Below are 18,459 nucleotides of genomic sequence, written 5' to 3' on the forward strand. Positions count from 1 at the left end.
TTGAAATGGTTCTGATATTGCATACAGAGACGTAGCAGGGAAGGAATAAACTGGGCACCATACCTATGTGCCATTTTACATGAGATGGATCCAAAGATCTCTTACAAGAGTCAGAGCAGTTTTGACTCAAGCCCTTTCTTGTGTTGAGGTGCCTTGGATATGAGAAATCACACCCAATACCTTCTGAGTGCCTCCCAGTGTAGGCGGAAGAAGATCTTGGGATGAACAAATGAACAGCAATCCTCTCGGGCTGGCCAGGAGTGATGAAGATTTCCAGATCCCAAACATTATTTAGAGCTCTCCCAGTGGTTTCTCTTAAGCAGAAATAACAAAGAAACCAACAGAGAACAGATGGGTGCATTGCAAGGTGCTGAAGTCAGATCTCCCGGGGTCCATTTCAGCTCCTCCTAACAGAGAATGCAGGCAAGTTATTTAAGCTCTTTGCACCTCAGTTTTCCCATCTGTAAAACGAGGAGAATAATACTGACCTACATCCCTGGAGGACAAGGGGTGGGTAGGGAATGGAAGGTAGCTTCACCGGGCCCTATCCTTGGCTGGGGCCTTTAATTGCTACTGTAATATAAATACTGCTGATGAATGGGTTCACCATTTACCCCACTTGGCAGCCAGTCTCCTCAGCCCATCACAAAGAGGGGTCGGTTACCCTACAAGAGAAGCAGAGAGAGGGAGAGGAAGCTTTCCATGGTGGGGAAGGGGGAAAAAAGTTCTCCTTCCTCTATGGAAATCTAATAAATTCCTGTAAAAGCAGCAGAGAATCCTGTGGCACCTTATAGACTAACAGACGTTTTGGAGCGTGAGCTTTCGTGGGTGAATACCCACTTCGTCAGACGCACATTCCTGAGCACATTTGTTTTTTCAACAGAACCTCCCCCCCCCCCCCCTTTGATTGCATGCCCGGGGGCTCTTTTCGGTACACATGGCCCCCAAAAACCAAACTAAACGGCTTCATGCTGAGGAATAGTATGTTTTATTACTGCAGCTGCAGCACACTGTGGGAATGATCTTCTTTACTTTTCAGCCTGAGACTTTTCACTTGGACAGCGCTCTCGCCAGGGCTCCCCTCGGACAGGCGACCCAGCGGAAGCAGAAATGGCAGCTCGTGGGGGGGGGGATTGTGCTCTTATGGAGAGACATGGAACGATCGATGAGCTGTCAACCTTATCTCACTCCACTTACTGGGAGGGGAAGGCCTGTGGAGGGGACAGGATGGGATACAGGGCACGTGGGGAGGAGAGATGGAACACAAACTTGCACAGCAGGATGGGTGCAAATGGGATAAGGGCTGGCGAGGGTGTGGATAGGATTGAGGCTGAACGAGAGAGGGAGGCAGTGGGGAATTTGCAGGGGGACCTGGGAAGAAGTGGTAGTGGACCCTGGAAGAGGGATGGCATGGGATAGAGTGGGTGGGCTGGGACCCTGGGAAAGGATGGATGGGATGGGTGGGCGTGGGGTTGGGGCTGTGACACCTGGGAGAGGATGCGATGGGATATGGTGGTGGGGTGGCTTGGGACCTGGAGGGGATGGATTGGATGGGTTGGTGTGGGCTGGGACCCTGGGAGGGGGATGGGATTGGATGGGTGGGTGGGCTGGGACCTCTGAGGGGAGGATGAGATTGGGATGGGGGGTGGGATGGTCGTGGGACCCTGGGAGGGATGGGATTGGGTATGGTGTGGTGGGCTGGTACCCTGGAGGGGATGGATTGGGATGGGTGGGGTGGGGTTGGACTGGGACCTGGGAGGGGGTGGGATGGATGGTGTGGGGTGGGTGGACCCTGGGAGGGGGCAATGGGATTGGGATGGGTGGGGTGGGTGGGCTGGGAACCCTGGGAGGGATGAGATTGGGATGGTGGTGGATGGTCTGGGACCCTGGGAGGGGATGGGGTTGGGATGGGTGGTGGGCCTGGGCCCTGGGAGGGGATGGGATGGGATGTGTGGTGGGGTGGGAACCTGGGAGGGGATGGATGGGGGGACCTGGGAGGCGATGGGGCACGGAGTGCATGGGGACAGCTAGCGGCGGAGATCCCTGGGGCAGGAGCGGTGGGGCTTTAAGGCAGGGATTGGGGCATGGACGAGCAGCGGGGGGTGTGGGACGGGCCAGCAGGGGAGCGCTGGGGGGTGGGGCCCTGTGGGGGCGGGGGCGAGGCCCCGGTCCCGCCCCCCCGGGCCGGGTTAAAAGCTGCCCCGCCCGCAGCCAGCCCGGCTCCGCGGCTTCCTGCCCCAGCATGGCCCAGCAGCGCTGCCGCTCCGTGCTCATCACCGGCTGCAGCCGGGGCATCGGGCTGGGGCTGGCGCGGGGGCTGGCGGCCGCGAGCCCCGCCCCGGACTGGGTGATCGCCACGTGCCGGTGCCCGGAGAAGGCGCAGGTAGAACAGGAGGGACCCTGCCGAGCCCCCCGCAGCCTGTACCGGGGTCTTAGCTCACGTGCACAGGGGGCTTCTGCAGCCCAGGGCGGGGCGGGAGGCAGTTCTGGGCCATAGGGCTGGAACGGGGGGGCTGCTATTGCACCCCCTGGCTTGGATCAGTTTCCATCATATCCAGGGTTTACAGTTTGGTTTAATGGCTCTCAACCCCCCCCCCCCCACCGGACAAATTGTCCCAGTGCCCCTGCTGGAAGGGGGGGGCTCTCTGTTCCCCACGGGGCTAGGGGCTGTGGCTCAGGGTGAAAGTCCCTGACTGGGAAAAACTTCACTGCTTGCTAAGGTGACCAGACTGCAAGTGTGAAAAATCGGGACAGGGGCTGGGGGGTAATAGGACCCTATAGAAGAAAAAGACCCTAAAATTGGGACTGTCCCTATAAAACTGGGACATCTGGTCACCCTAATGTTTGCTGATTCCTTGGTGCAGCACAAGTCCTATTCCAAACTTTCAACCTGCTGGGAAACTGGCTAGTCTCCCTCAGATATCTAACTCTGAGGTGGGGCTGGCTCCTAGGAAAGCTCCTGTTTATGCACTGCCCAGCTACTGCTGGTAACTCCCCACCTTTCAAGGGCACAAGACTTAAAATGAAATTAACAAGGACTGCTACCATTCCCATGGCTCTTGTACATTGCAGAGCTAAGGACAGACCTCTTTCTTAGCTGGAAGGCACATCTGGAAAGCAATCTACTTACACAGCTGCCCCATATAAACCTCCGTCAAAGCCACTAACCCTGTTCCCTCATTCATTCAATGCTGGATAGGTAAATCCCTGACTCTAACCCCCTAATTCCTGAAAGCTGACTCCTACCAGTATTAGACTCCTGGATCTCTTCTGTTACCTTGCTTCATTGATTCCCTTGCCTCTTGTCTGATGGGTTTTTTGTTCTGCTAGAAAAGGAGTTCATTGCCTTGGTGTGTTTGTGTGGGTGTGTGTTTAATCCCTCTTTCCTTCAGGTTGGGATCAGCTCACTTATCACTACCCAAATGGATTCCTTTGTAGACTTAAATTTGTATTCTTGAAACCTTCTCAGCCAATTCATTAGATTCCCTTGCCCCCTTTCAATCAGCATTCCTACTACAATGTTGTGGGTATAAACTTAACTTCTTTGTCCAGGCACTCTCCAGACTTCACTTGTTGTGAGTCATTGCTAATCATAGCTTTGAGGTAGCTAACTTGCAAGTGGGGTAATTTGTCAGCCACCCTCTCTTCACAGAAAGGGGGAACCATACTGGTGAGTAACTTCACAGTGTATCTTTGTGGTCTGCCCTTTGCCTTTTGGCATAAATCCTTGAACCCCCGGCAGCCTGCCAATTGCAAGGTCAAAGTCTGCCCTTGGCTGACTTCAGAGAATGTCTGGTGTGTGCCTTCCTGCATTCTTTATGCATATAAAATGATGGGGTTGAAATTAGCTGTTCCTACTCAAGAAGGAGATCTTGGCGTCATTGTGGATGTTTCTCTGAAAACATCCACTCACTGTGCAGTGGCAGTCAAAACAGTGAACAGAATGTTGGGAGTCCTTAAGAAAGGGATAGATAATAAGATGAAAATATCATATTGCCTCTCTGTAAATCCATAGTACGCCCACATCTTGAATACTGCATGCAGATGTGGTCGCCATACTGACTAGGGGTATGGAACCGCTTCCATAATGAGACTGGGACTTATCAGCTTGGAAAAGAGATGACTAAGTGGGGGATATGATAGAGATCTACAAAATCATGATGGGTGTGGGGAAAGTAAATAAGTGTTGTTTACTGCTTCTCATAACACAAGAGCTAGGGGACACCAAATGAAATTAATAAGCAGCAGGTTTAAAAATGTGCATTCTGTGAAGTATTTAGTTAACCTGTGATCCTCTTTGCCAGAGGATGTTATCTAGTTTTAACCCTCTTATAATCTTGGCCTTCATAAGTTCAGAGGATAGGTCCATCAATGGCTATTAGCCAAGATGGGCAGGAATGGTGTCCCTAGCCTCTGTTTGCCAGAAGCTGGGAATGAGCGACAGGGGATGGATCACTTGATTACCTGTCATTTCCTCTAGGGCACCTGGCATTGGCCACTATATGAAGACAGAATACTGGGCTAGATGGACCTTTGGTCTGACCCAGTATGACTGTTCTTATGCCATTTTGAGAGGGCTGGTCTACTAGTTAGGGTATTAACTTGAGAGATGGGGCTTCAATTCCTGGCTTTACCCCTAGATTTCCTGTGTGACCTTGGGCACAGGGAGGGAGGAGATCTGTGCTGCTTCTGAGTAGTTTTGGTTAGCTGCTGCTGCTTCCTAGGCAGCAGAAAGGAATAGCTGACACCAGGTAGTGGGCCACATGGAAGGCCCTTGCCTTGCAGGCTGGATGGATCTGGAATGCAGGCCACCACTTGAAGCACAATGCTCTGAGCATTACACCAAATACAAATAATAAATATTCTCTGAAGCTGGCTTGAAATTAACACTCCTTCCCCCAGCAAGGGGTGTTGCTAAAAGGTGGCTTCTGAAACCCTATGGAGGAGGGGAAAACAGAAGTTCTCTTAATCTCTGTAGAGAACAACAATATTGCCTACCCTAAGCATTCAAAAATCCTGAATGGGGCTCCTGAAAATCACAAGGCTTTGAAACTTTGTTTTGAATTAGCAGGTAGATGACACGGCAGAGCCTGCAAGGTGTCTTGTCTGAGCTCTTTTCCTGCAGCCCTGAGAGCTAGAAACTTCCTTTTTCCAAAGAAAGGAGAGATTCTCCTGACTTCAGCAGCTGGGGCCTTAAACACTGAACTTGGCAAAACTCATGATAAAGTCATGGCTTGGCAACAGTACGTGTTAACTTTTCTTGAATGCCAAATATGAGCTCTTACTAAGCACATGTGAGCAGAAAAGCAGTGATATTCATTCTGTTCCTCACTCCCTACTCAAATATCACGTAGCTCAACTTATTTTAGTAAAGCAGGAGCTTTAAGTGTTCAAAGCTTCCACCAGCAAGATGTTAGAGCCTGCCCCTCCAAAGGCTCTTTTACTTCACGTGGTTCCCATTTTATAGCCAGGTTTAAGTGATATTCTTTGTTCCCATGGAGTACATGTATGGGAAAAGTCACATTTACCCAGTTCTGGCTCTTTAAACCACCGGGGCCTGAGTCTCCACTGTTCTGCACCTTGTGTAGCCCTACTAGTGAAAAGTGGATGTAAAAGCTATCAAACTAGAATGGTCTGATCCTAGTGTCCTCTCCTGAGCTGGGTGATGAACTCTATGGAAATGTCTGGGGAGGCCTGTTCGATCTGGATTTGTAAAAATCCAATTACAGGAGACCTGAGTTCAGGGCTGGTGCAAGGATGTTTCGTGCCCTAGGCAAAAATTCCACCATGTGCCCCCCTGCCCTGAGGCAGCCCCCCCTTGCAGCAGCAGCTTCCCCCCTCTACCCTGAGGCACCCCCCGCTCCACATACAAGCACCCTGAGTACGCCATCACTGCTTCACTTCTCCCATCTCCCAGGCTTGCGGTGCCTAAGCTGATTGGCACTGCAAGCCTGGGAGGCAGGAGAAGTGAAGCAGCTCACCCCTGCCCTCCCTCCTCCCCAAGCACGCCATGGCTGCTTCACTTCTCCCGGCTTGTGGCTCCAATCAGCTTAGGCGCCACAAGCCTGGGAGGCGGGAGAAGTGAAGCGGCCATGGTGTGCTTGGGGAAGAGGCAGGGTAGGGGTGAGCTGGGGCGGGGAGTCTCCCTGCATGCCGCCCTCCCTTACTTGCTGCAGGCAGTCCTCCCTGCCCCAGCTCCCTCCTCCTAAATGCCAGCGGTGACCGGGGTGGCTGAAGATCCAGCCACTGTGGTCACTGCTGAATAAAATGGCACCCCCCAAATCCTAGCACCCTAGGCGACTGCCTAGGTCGCCTAAATTGTTGCACCGGCCCTGCCTGAGTTGCTTCCAGAATGCCCCTGGAAAGGTGGGAAAGAAGCCGCCAATGGCTTTTAAAAGCCTGCCTTGAGGACTTAAATATTTTGCTTGATCTTCTTGTACCTCTTCCCCTCTATGTAGGCTAACTGCCAGCATATAGCCAATGGTGGTACTTCTCCAGTGACCTGGCAACACATTGGATCCCTCTACCCAATCCTCCCAACTACAGAAGGAGCAAATGTCTTTCCTGTACCTTGCTGACCCCTGGGATAACAGAACAATTGACAGCTTTTGCTTGCGAGTCTCTGCCAGCTTAGACTGACTTGTGCTGAATAAATCCTAGGTTCTGTCTACTGTGTGTGCCTAGCAAATGGACTTCTGAGGCTAGAGAGCCTGTAGGCTGTCTAGTACCCCTTCTCTTAGGAGTACAGTACCCCACTTTAGCATGGATTTGTCTGATTTTGTAGTGTTCAGTGTATTAATTACCTGCCCATTGCCCTATGTACATGAGCGATAGAAATGACTACAGATATCTGACCAAGTCAATCCTCCATTCCAGCTTACCCATTCAGGATTAACAAAACACTTGTGCTGTTGTGGAAAACAGGAGCAACCAGTTAATGATCATAGAACTGTAGATTATTAGGATTGGAAGGGACCTCAGGAGACCATCTAGTCCAACCCCTACTCAAAGCAGGACCAGTTCCCAAATGGCCCCCTCAAGCATTGAACTCACAACCCTGGTTTAGCAGGCCAATGCTCAAACCACTGAGCTATCCCTCCCCCAGCATGCTGTGAAGGTGAATAGCTCTTGGCTTGTTAGAACTCCTCCTATTCCACCCTCCTCACAACTTGGGGTTCATAGTTAAGGACTCTGCACAGAGAATGTCCTAGTGGCAGCCCCTCGCATGCAAACAGACTTGGCAGAATTTAACTTTTTATTTTGATGGAAGATACTTAAACTTTTCTTATTTTTACCTATGTAAACTTTCATGGTTGTGGGAAATAATGGAGGGTGTCATACAACAATTATTTAATGGTAGAGATTGAGATTCACAAAGTTAAAGCTTTGTAACTGTCAAAACACAAGTTGTCAAGATACAAAATATCCTCAAATGAGAGTGTTTTAAATGCTCAAGCAGCCTATTTCTTTACCTATCTGTAAACTTCAATTAATGGAAACACTCGGTCTCTGCACAGTGAAAGTTCTATTTTTCAATGTAATCCTTCCAAGCGTATGGATAAACCAGGGGTCTGCTGACTCAGTCGGGCACTACAGTTGGTGAGTTGTTGCACAAGGTGGTTCTTGGTTAGCAAGGTCCCTAATCAGCAAGGGTGGAGGGATCTAGAAGGATAATCTGTCCTTCAGGTTGAGGATAGGAGGGGTAGAAAATGTGCATGATCCTTCCAGACCACTCTAACTTCTCTCTAACTAGGTTCCTACATTCAAAGCTAGTCCTTCTACTCTACTCCCCTCTCCTGCAGTGTGTCCCTGTGTGATAGCACATTTATCGCTAGAAGAACTCCAGAGAAAAGTGAAGGGAGGGACAGTGGAGGGCTATCACTCTGACTTTGTAATAGAAGATGCTGGTGCTTAACAGTTTCCTTTGTCACTGCATCATGTAGGAAACTGGACAGTTCCTTTTACATAAAAACTTTAGCAGATGGAGGACTCTGTAGCCAGAAGGACCAAACTAAATAAAATGAGGAGTCAAATCTTTTCTGGAACGCTGTCTTTTAGAGACTCTGAATTGTCTCTCTCAAGACAAAAGCTACATTCTGGAAGGCTTTGTAACTTGTTACATTTTGGTCTGGGGTGGAGGGACCAGCATCACTGATCCTGGCCCCTGGCTTTGCCTGAGTCATGATTGACCCTGGAGTAGGTGCAGTATCTTAACCTGAACTTTTAAAAATAAACATAATCCAGTGACAGCCAGTGGTCACGGTTCTTTGGAATTTACTATCTGTGAAAAGGGTCAGGATGATACCAAAGACCCAAGTCTCTTCCTCATTTCAAGAGGAATATCGAGGCAAGGTCCCCAGCCGACAAGCCTTATGCCTTATCTGCAAGGGTCACCTCAAGATGTTTGTGGTGTGAACCAAAATCTCCATGTGTTTGTGTGGGTTTTGGGGGTTTTTTTGTTTTGTTTTGTTTTGTTTTTTTTTTTTCCCCCATCTCTCACCACCCTGAGGCTGCCAACAAGAGGATCAGATCTGTTTGATTCAATCACTAACCAGACTGATAGCAAGCACCAGCTTGTTTTAACACAGGTAGGGTGCCCAGATGTCCCAATTTTTTTTTTTTATAGGGACAGTCTCAATACTAAGCCCATTGCAGAATGGGCTCAGCAGTAGCGTTCCATCTGATGGCTAGACTGCTGCATACACGCCCTGCATGCTAGCCCAATGGAGAATGTAAGCGGGGTGCTCTCATGGTGTGGGGCTGCTAGTGGCTTTACTAAATGAGTCAGTAAGAGCTTGGCTTCACCGAGATGGCCAGCACCTCACTCCCGGGGAAGCTAAATAGACAGGCGTGCTCAGCACTCCTGAAAACTGAGCTGTAACCACAGGCAGACAAGACCACAACTCGATTTTTCCTTCTGTTTCTAGGAACTCCAGCAGCTCAGCAAGCAGTATAGCAACATCAAACTACTCCAGCTTGGTGAGTGGAAAGGCCTCATAACAAACCAAAGCATGTGCTACCATAGCAAGGTTGGGTTGCGTTAGAGACATGGGAGTGGAAGATCAGAAGTCGCATCTCTTCACTAATAACTTAAAACCACTCCCCAGATCTCTGGTACTGTACAGATTTCTTATAACTCTTGTGTGACAGTCTGATTCCTTCTAGTGTTTGAGAAATGATCCATGCTGATACTTGGCTTTGAGGGTTTGTTTGCTCGTCTGTGACAGGGTGTATACATTTAACTGAAACTCACTGTTTTTAAGATGCTTATTGAAGAGAACTCCTCTTTTCCCTCCCCCCACTTATTGTCAGTCCCTCACTAGAGGGGGACTGAGGCAAAACTCCACATTCAAACAACCTCAGTTTGGATCCACACTTCGGATCTCATCTCTATGTGGAATGGCTTGGGAGGGGGGACACCCAAACTCTCAGGTCCTTCTCTCTCCTTTAGCTTGTATTGGATCACACTACCAGTCCTGGTGCTGGATTGAGATCATACATCCTCTTTGTACCCTGATTTTGATGTGACAAACCTGCAATTGTCATGCACTTGGCCTCTTCTGGTCATGAATAAAAACTGAGCTAAGCCCGGCAAAAGGAATAGCGTGCATGACCAGATGTGTATCAGGTTGGGGTGAGGAAGCCCTTATTTTCCACCTTCATTAAAAGGAAGACGTGTTGTTCAACATGGACCACATAACATTCCTCTTGCTTAAATGTTCTGGCCATGCTTGTTCCAGTGGGACTTAAATTTCCACCAAGCGTATTTCCTACATGTACCCTGAGCCAGCTTGATGCACTGGCTTTGCCTTTGCTGCCCATACTAGCTACACAAACTATCACTGTCCTAGAGAATCCACTTCATTGCTGGTGTTTCCTTTCCTCTCTGTGGCAGACGTGGTCTGTGAAAACAGCATCAAGAAAGTAGTCAAGGAAGTGGAAGAGATCTTGGGAGACAAAGGGCTGAACTGCCTTATTAACAATGCTGGTATCAATGTGGTTGCGTCCCTGGAAGAAGTCACTGCTGAAACAATGCTCACCATTTATGAAACCAACACAGTCGCTCAGTTGATGGTCACTAAGGTAAGACCGGGAAGTGGGTTGACTTTGGGAAAGAGACTAAAAACGCTGTACTTTGTGTACAAGTCTTCATGAGCCCCATCGATGCCTCTTTACATTGTACAAGCCTGGTGAGTCTTCCAGAGACAAGCTAATGCTTAACTACATGGTCACTGGGGTAGCCCAGTGGGCCAGCTTATCTGTATTAGAGTCATTGCTTTGTTCTGCTTCCTTATTGAGTAGTAATGTAAGGAACCTACAGGCTTTTATCCTGTAAGATTTGGCTTTAACAGTGAGGCTTGAGGCCTATAACCCTTAGCATAGATAAACTTAAGTACCAGTAACTCATAAGTTATAGGGAACTGAAAGTGGTATGCTAGAGTGGGAATTTTGGGTGGCTGATGTCAGTATTCTGGACACAGAACACAGCTGACCCCAGCACAGAACATAGCTGACATCAGCATCTGGAAAGTTCTGGACAGAACCTCAAACTGGAAAGCTGCCATGATAGCAAATTCACGTGTATGCTAATAGGGTAACAACATACATATACTAACCTATAGAAAACAGACACCTTAAGGGGAGGAAATACAAATGAAGACCTCTATTGAATATGCCTTGGTCATAGGGTGACCAGATGACAAGAACAAAATATTGGGACACTGCCACTGAAGCGCAAAGGAAAAACGCTGGAGCGCTGCTGAAGCCAAATATTGGGACAAATGGTGTCCCGACCAACATCTGTCAGGATGCGAGACAGACAGTCGAATATTGGGATATCTGGTCACCCTAATTGGTCATGTCAGTGTAACCTACTATAAAAGTAACACTCCAGAGGTTGGAGAAATATAGATCTTGGGAGGGGCCAGAATTATAGTGATAAAGATAATGGTTAAGTATGAAAGATCAGAGTATAAGTATGGACGTCCAAATGTCACTTTCTGTATTATCTCCTTCTGCTTTAAGTTTAAGTGTGTTTTATAATTTTTGGTAAATTATTAATCTATATATAAATAGATGGAGTTCCTCTAGTGTGTGTTGCACCTGTGCATGTCAGGGTTCCCAAGTTATGATTTTACAGTAATCTTACTGGGCCTGATCTTGGGACAAGAACCTGTTAATGCTCAAGTTACAATTGTATTTGACCAACTTTGGGTCAGGCTATACTGGCTAATGCTGACTCTCAAAGCTCTTAAACTATTCTGGAGAGAGGTCAGTCTCAACCCTAGCCCAGTATGTGGGGTGTCACGCTCCATTTAGTTTGACCATGCCCTCTGGTTTGAGCAATGAACAGTACATGGCAGACTCCTCAGAGTCAACATCTAGCCTTTCTATGGTATGCAAGTCTCCCTGTCTTATGGGACAAGAGTACTTCATGTCTTTTCAGGGTTTCATAGTGCCAGGTCCTGAGCAGACTCGGACTGTAAATAAGTAAAGGATTACATCGAGAAGCTGCTTGCTTCATGTGGGTGATAGGTCTGTGGTAGTTCTAAAGTCAGCATAAATCATTAGCTAGCTTTGTAGAGGGTGTACCAGTGTGTTAATGTTACTGCAAGTTGGATAGTAGCATAAAGTTGTCATGGCTGTATTGAGCTCAGCTCTTAATAGAACAGAGTGTTTAATCCCAAATTGGTCTTGGTCAGGCTGAGACTGAAATTTAAGTTGAAATAAAATGAACTTTCTCTTACAGGCCTTTCTTCCCCTTCTGAAGAAGGCAGCCCAGTTGAGCACTGGTATGGGTTGTCACCGAGCAGCCATTATCAATATGTCATCGCTTGCTGCCTCCATGCAACTGGTCCAGGCAAATGAGATGTTCCTCAAAGTCTATCCTTATAGAATAGCGAAGGTGGGTGTTTTCCAAAGCTGTGCTCAATTGAAATCAAGCAATGCTCTGAGCTAAAAGGGATCCTAAACTGGTAACTAACTTAGAAATAGGGGTTCATTCTATGTGCTGTATAAGAGGACCTTACTAGGTAAAGACTTGCTAGTCAATATAAAATAAGACGAGAGAGCTGTTGTAGTTCTCCTTTCTGCACAAAGCTCCCTTTTACCACAAACCTTTCTATCAGGAATACAGAACATGTTGTCCTTAACTAACCACTATGCTGTCTAGGTAAGTGCCTTGTTAACGGTCCCTTCTAAATGCACCCAGCATTTTTAAGAGATCTCCCTAGATCTACGATGTACCTACTGGCCATAGTGCAAGGCTTCTGCCTAACCTCAGCAAGGTGGTCAATAGCATAAATTTTAAACTGATTGCAAGGAGTGGCAGTCTCACTGATTAGTGTCAACATGAATGTGGGTTTTTAACATCTACACATCCAGGGACTGTGATTGATTGATCTGCTATTTGTTTTGGTTACCCAAGGATGGACTTAACAGAATACTGGTTGCTTGAGTTAAATGACATGTCCCTTATGGCAGACATTCTTCCTCCTTGTTCCTCCCCTCTCCCACAACAACACGCCCTTCTCAACTCCTAAGGTTCTAGGACCTTGCTGCTTAGGAACTAAATGGAACATAATCTGTTTCTTCAGACACTCAATACAACAATGACTGCACAAACCAAGTAGCTCAATTAAACTCACCAAGTTGACCTGTAGACTGGTGGGGAAAGAAAGGGTTACCTTTTCTTGTTGGTCTTAAATGCTTGGATGGAGGAGTCTTGTAAATATTCTTAGTTCAAGGGTTCTGAAAGGCTGTATTTATATACTCACAGCCCCCCATATAGAAACAGCCTTTCAGAATCTTTGAACTAAGAATATTTACAAGACTCTTCCATGTGAGTGTCATACTGTACTTCCAGATCAATCAAACTTGACCAAAAATTGCCCCATCATTCTCCTCGCTTGCACCAAAATAGCTCCATTCACTTTTGACCCACTCTTGACTGGCATCTTCTAAGAGAGGAGATTTAAGTCCACAGTGTCTGAAATACATCTTCCAGAGGTGACCTTTCTACAGCTCCCTGACTCATCGGGTCAGGGATGGGGAAGCAAGGTACTAACTGGCTGGCCTTCCTTCCAGACCTCAAAGTTGATTTGTGAAACTGACATTCTAATACCATCTTCACTCTTCCAGACTGCACTGAATATGATCACCAGGTGTCTTGCTGCAGACTTGAAAGAGGATAGAATCCTTTGTATTTCTCTGCACCCAGGCTGGATTCAAACTGACATGGGAGGAGACATGGTTAGTGACTTCACGACACTTTTTTTTTTTTTTTTTCTAGGACGAACTTTGCATCTCAACACCTTTAAAATATACTGGTTCTCTAGTTCACTCTTGCAATCCACTAGCTGTTGAAGGTTTTGAAGAGCCTGTTGCCTTAACACCTCTCATTTAACTAGGAAACTATATTAAGTGCAACCTTACTTATGGGTGTGCAAAAGCTTCCTTAGAATTCTATTGCTTGCCATTCCCAAAGGATACTCCTAATTTTTTTTAATCTTGATCCTCCTAGGCTCCCTTGCAGATACAAGAAGCTATCCCAGATATCCTCTCAGTTCTGGCTAATCTCAGCGAAAAAGACAATGGCTCCTTCCTAGATGGGCAAGGGGGAACACTACCATGGTAACACACACACCATGGACTACAGGATGAGAGTAATGCCAGAAGTTAAATCTTGGTTGGCAATGTCTTTGTCTAGATCTCTGACTATTTCAACTAGTATATTAACAAACTGTTATCCAACATGTACAGATATTTGGAAGCTTTTTGCTCTGCTGTTCAGATAACCTCTGCAAACCCTGAGAAGGAAACAGGACATGGGGAATGATACCTTTTTAGCAAACACTGCAATTTACCAAAACTACACCTAAGGGGATAGGGATTATTCCTATTGGATTCCAATACCAAAGCAGTAATACCTACTCTTATGGGTAAGAGCTGCAGGTGACACCATTCCATTCAGTGGATTTGGGCCTGCTTACCTCAGATAAAGGGGTTGCTATGGTCCCTGCTCCAAGCTGGAGGGACATGTCTGGATGGCTCCTGCAGGCTGAACCACTCTAGTAACTCTTGTACTGTAAATCACTCTAGCAGGTCAGGGCTGTTCAGGTGGGTACAGACTGAAGCTTTAACCCTGGTCACTGCACTTCTCCAGAAGTGTCCCATGGTCATGGCACAAGATCCTTGTTTCCTTCCTTGCTGTGTGTCCAATCTTCTGGTCCATGTAGGGGTGGGGTTTGTATTTGACTCCTAATTTGTCTTCAATAAAAGCTGCTTTTGTTTAAGCAAAACCCTCTTGTTTACTGAACTACTTCAGAGGCTTTCTACTGGACCTAGCTGAGGAGTCTGGGCCTCTGGCTCAAGGGCTCAAAATTCCAGCTGAAAGGCATTGCTCTCTGTCCAGTGCTACTTCGAAGGTGGCTGTTAGAGGCTGGCTCAGTTCACTAGTAGTGCCCAAAACATGGAGAGCAACTAATTGTTGGATACAAAATGTTACCTGTGGTTGAGATAGAACAGAGATCTCTGAATACTGACTGAGGTAAAGGTGGAAGCAAAGACTTTTATTGCAGGAACTATGAAATGTTTTAAGTTTCTCTTTTTAGTGCTTCAATTACTTTTCTAATCTCTTAAGTCAAGCTGCCTACTGATGGTACTGGTGTGCTGAAGAATAGCTTTCTCTCTGTGATGAGCTGTGATTCCAATAGCAATATGAAGGGCCAAAGATTTGAGCTGTCTCTTCTGTGACAGTAGCTATTCAAAACCTGCCCCCAAGTGATCTTGCAAGCTGGTTTAAGATACAGATCCCATGACCAGGGACCTAGCTTAAGTTTTCACTTTTTTTTTCCCTAGTTCTCATGCCACAGTACCAACAGCAGATGAACCATAACTAGTTCTGACTGAACCAACTGCTGTGGGAAGGGAGACTACTTTCCACATCATGGGTTCTCAATATGCCACAAACACTCCATGGCCCACTTGTGTCAAAATAACAGCTTTTCTGCACATGAAAGCCAGGACTGGTGTTAAGAGGTAACAAGCAGGTCAACCATCTAGGGCCTTGTGCTACAGGAGCCCCTACCAGAACCAGCTCAACCACTTTTGCCACTGCCCAAACTGCTGATACAGAGGGGAGAGCTGCTCGCACTGCTACCTGGACGCTGAAGCATGCCTAAAAAACCACAGCTGCCTGGACTCTGCCACCCCAAGAATGGACAGAATGCTGCCCCTTAGCATGTGCTGCCCCAGGCTCATGCTTGCTCAGCTAGTGCCTTGACCCAGCCCCCATGAAGCCAAAGCCTGGGCAATGTAGCATCTGCCTTGGCTGGCAGGGCTCAGGGTGTGGGCTTCAACTTTCTGCCCTGGGCTCCACTGATTCTGTTTGGTGGCCCTACCTGGAACATGCTTGTGCCCCCCTGGGGGTCCACAGACCCCTGCTTGAGAACCACTGTTCTACATCTCATTTGGGTGTTAATACCAGCATCCTGCCTCCTGTAAGAGTGCAGGAGCCCCTGCTCACTTCCCCCCAAGTAGATACACTTAGACCCTTCCCCCACCGGGTGTAACTTCACTTCATGTGATGCAAACTCTGAAATCTTGGTAACTACCCCTAAAGTGCTGCTTTTCTAAGCTGCCAAATCATTACTGGATGGCACTGATGGTCAGTTGCTATTGCTCAGAACTACAGTCAAACTAGGTTAAAGGCTCTGTGCTATTAATCCAGTCACTGTAATGCTCTTCATAGTCAGCTTTTATTGTGACCCAAGACACCATCAGCTATTTTTAAACTCAATGTAGTTACAGCTTTTTCCTTCACAAATATTCCCTCCTGTCTGTACATATCTAATTCTCCTACCTGTTCATTATGTCTTGTAGAGTGGGGGGAATGAAGCTACTGGTTGAAAACTGGATCATAACCTCCAGCTGTGGGGGGTAGCAGCCTGTCCCTGTTCTGCTCCATGTACCCCTCATTCCTTTGACCTTCATTGGCAAACTGAAAGTGTCACCATGTCATAATGACCAGTGCAGTAATGCATCAACCAGAAGTCACTTGCTGATGGAATGTGTGTTTGCTTTAATTCACTTGCAGGAGAGGTACAAAAGCAAAACTTCAGGGTGAGTGGGCAGTGCTTTTTTTCATGTCGTGTAAAGAAGGCACACAAAGCTTGTTCTCCCTCCCCTGTCTCTTCCCCCCCCACTCTCGGATTAGCATGGGTATTTCTTGCCTTTAGAAATGTAGGTCTTGTTTACCCTGGAAGAGGCAATATTGACTAAAACAGTAGTGCAGCTATATCATATGAAGCTAGAGGCCACTGCAGTTAAGACGGGTATTTTAGTTGAAGGGTTTGATAGACAAAGTAATGGCACAGATGAGACATCCGCAGCCAATGAATAGGCAGTATTGACATTAACAAGAGTGAGCACTTCCTGGTCTCTCTGGTATCAGTTTAAATGTGAACAGGCTTCTGCCAGTCTGGATTGCCAAGCCCATCTTGGAGAAGAGCTTCCGTGTGGGAAGCTGCCCCAAGGCTCTTGCTGGGTGGTCTACTGGCTCTGGACATAATGCCATGGGTGGTGTAATATGAGGCCATTAATTCTGTCATGGGGGCCTCTTCCTCCTGTGTGGAATATTCTCCAGAATTCAGCAAAACCCACCTCTAAGAAGTGCTGAACTTTGGAAAGTCAACCCTGGAAACCCCCCTAACCACTTAAAGAAAATGTTTATAAATGTTCAATGATTTTCTTCTGGGGTTTGAAGAAGCACTGATAAGGCTGGTGGCCAGAAGTCTTCTGCTCTTCCCTCCAACTTTCATGCCACCCCTGAGGTTAGTTTATTGTGAGATGGCCATTGGAGTTAGGCATGGCAAGAGAAGAATGACCCATTCTGGTGTCTTTAAGCCACACTACAGAGTGTGATCCATAGTTTTGGGTATGATAACTTGGATAAAATAAATCAGAGTCCAATCTGATCTGCTGGGATGACACCAAACATAGGGAGGAAATATAATCTGTAATCAGTAAGAAGCAGGGGGAGACATCATCACAGGTTGAGGGGCCGGGATGCATGTTTGAGGGGGTGTTTCAAACATATTCCCCAAAGGAAATTCTCCAGAGAGGAATGTTTTCATCAGAACACTCGGCTGTCATTCAATATCCCTGCCCAGAAGCTGCTTCAGGGAAACACTGAAGTCTTGTCCCTTTGGCCAGGAACATCAGTAGTACCCATTCTTTCTCCCATTTCTGTTATGCCCAGGCCAAAAGTACCATGTGGAAATGCAGCAAAGAGTCTTGTAGCACCATATAGACTAACAGACGTTTAGGAGCATGAGCTTTCATGAGTGAATACCCACTTCATCGCATGCATCCGACGAAGTGGGTATTCACCCACGAAAGCTCGTGCTTCAAAACGTCTGTTAGTCTATAAGGTGCCACAGGATTCTTTGCTGCTTTTACAGATCCAGACTACACGCTACGCGCCGTGGGATACTTGACACATGTGGAAATGTGCCCAAGCATGAAATGGATGAGATTCCAAACCACTTTACCTTGCTCAGGTTAGGGACCTAGATTACGACAGCCAGGCCAACAGGCTTTCACTGATTCAAACATTTGGGTTTCAAAACATTTGCCAGCATTGACTAACTCTGTGCCCCAACATTGTACTAGTCTAGACAGGCGACGACACATTCTCGCTCATGTTTTGATGGATTTCATGCTCGTATGTCAGACGTGCTGCCAGACGTCCCACGTGGTGTTCATTATAAGATGAGCATGGAAGACACTGTGTCTTGTTTTGGGACTTCACCTTTGTGTTGTGCCTTATATGATAGCGCCCACAGCTGTGATGGCCTCGTTCCTGCACTCACTTCATAAGCACCTCCACGCGTGGTTGTGTGATGTTGTGGTGTGCTGAGGCCTACCTAGGTGTGTGTGTTGTGTGTGGTGTCTGGGATTCGTGTGTGTGTGTGTGTCTGGGGCTCACCTGTCTGTGTGTGTAGTGTGTTGTGTGTGTCTGGATTCGTTGTGTGAGTCTGGGCTCACCGTGTGTGTCTTCGTGTGTGTGTGTCTGTGGCTCTTTGGCTGGGTCCTTCTTGCCCGTCGGGTCTCGCGGTGCCAGCCTGGCGCGTGCTGGCCCACGTTGCCTCACCCCCGGTTCGCCCCGTGCAAATCCGCCCCCCACGGGCGCGCTCGCTCCGGGACAACAGGCCACCCCTCCGAAGCATGCGCAGACAGTGTGTAGGGAGTCAACGCGGCCGGGGGGCTATGCTGCTACACCGGCCGCGGGCCGGAAACCGCTGGGCCGGAACGCGGCCGCTGGGGCGCAGGGCCGGGCGGGCCGGAGCGTTGCCGGAATTTCCGGAATCCGGGATCTCTCCGCGCCGGATGGTGAGTGCGGGGCCTCGGCTTTCGGGGAGCGCGTGCAGCGGCGGCGGGGGTTCTTTTCCCCGGGTC

The 18,459-nt window shown here is 47.8% G+C and overlaps 1 protein-coding gene across 1 annotated transcript; it reads left to right on the forward strand.

The window, feature by feature from the left end:
* Positions 1-2,242: 2,242 nt before the first annotated feature.
* Positions 2,243-14,278, forward strand: LOC116824585 (C-signal-like). The gene is made up of 6 exons (XM_032779947.1): positions 2,243-2,383; positions 8,928-8,979; positions 9,896-10,083; positions 11,750-11,905; positions 13,141-13,251; positions 13,523-14,278. The coding sequence occupies exons 1-6, from the start codon at positions 2,243-2,245 to the stop codon at positions 13,634-13,636; spliced, it is 762 nt and encodes a 253-aa protein (XP_032635838.1). The 3' UTR covers positions 13,637-14,278.
* The last annotated feature ends 4,181 nt before the right edge of the window (positions 14,279-18,459 follow it).

Source organism: Chelonoidis abingdonii, chromosome 23, assembly GCF_003597395.2.
Source record: "Chelonoidis abingdonii isolate Lonesome George chromosome 23, CheloAbing_2.0, whole genome shotgun sequence".
Taxonomy (NCBI): domain Eukaryota; kingdom Metazoa; phylum Chordata; order Testudines; family Testudinidae; genus Chelonoidis; species Chelonoidis abingdonii.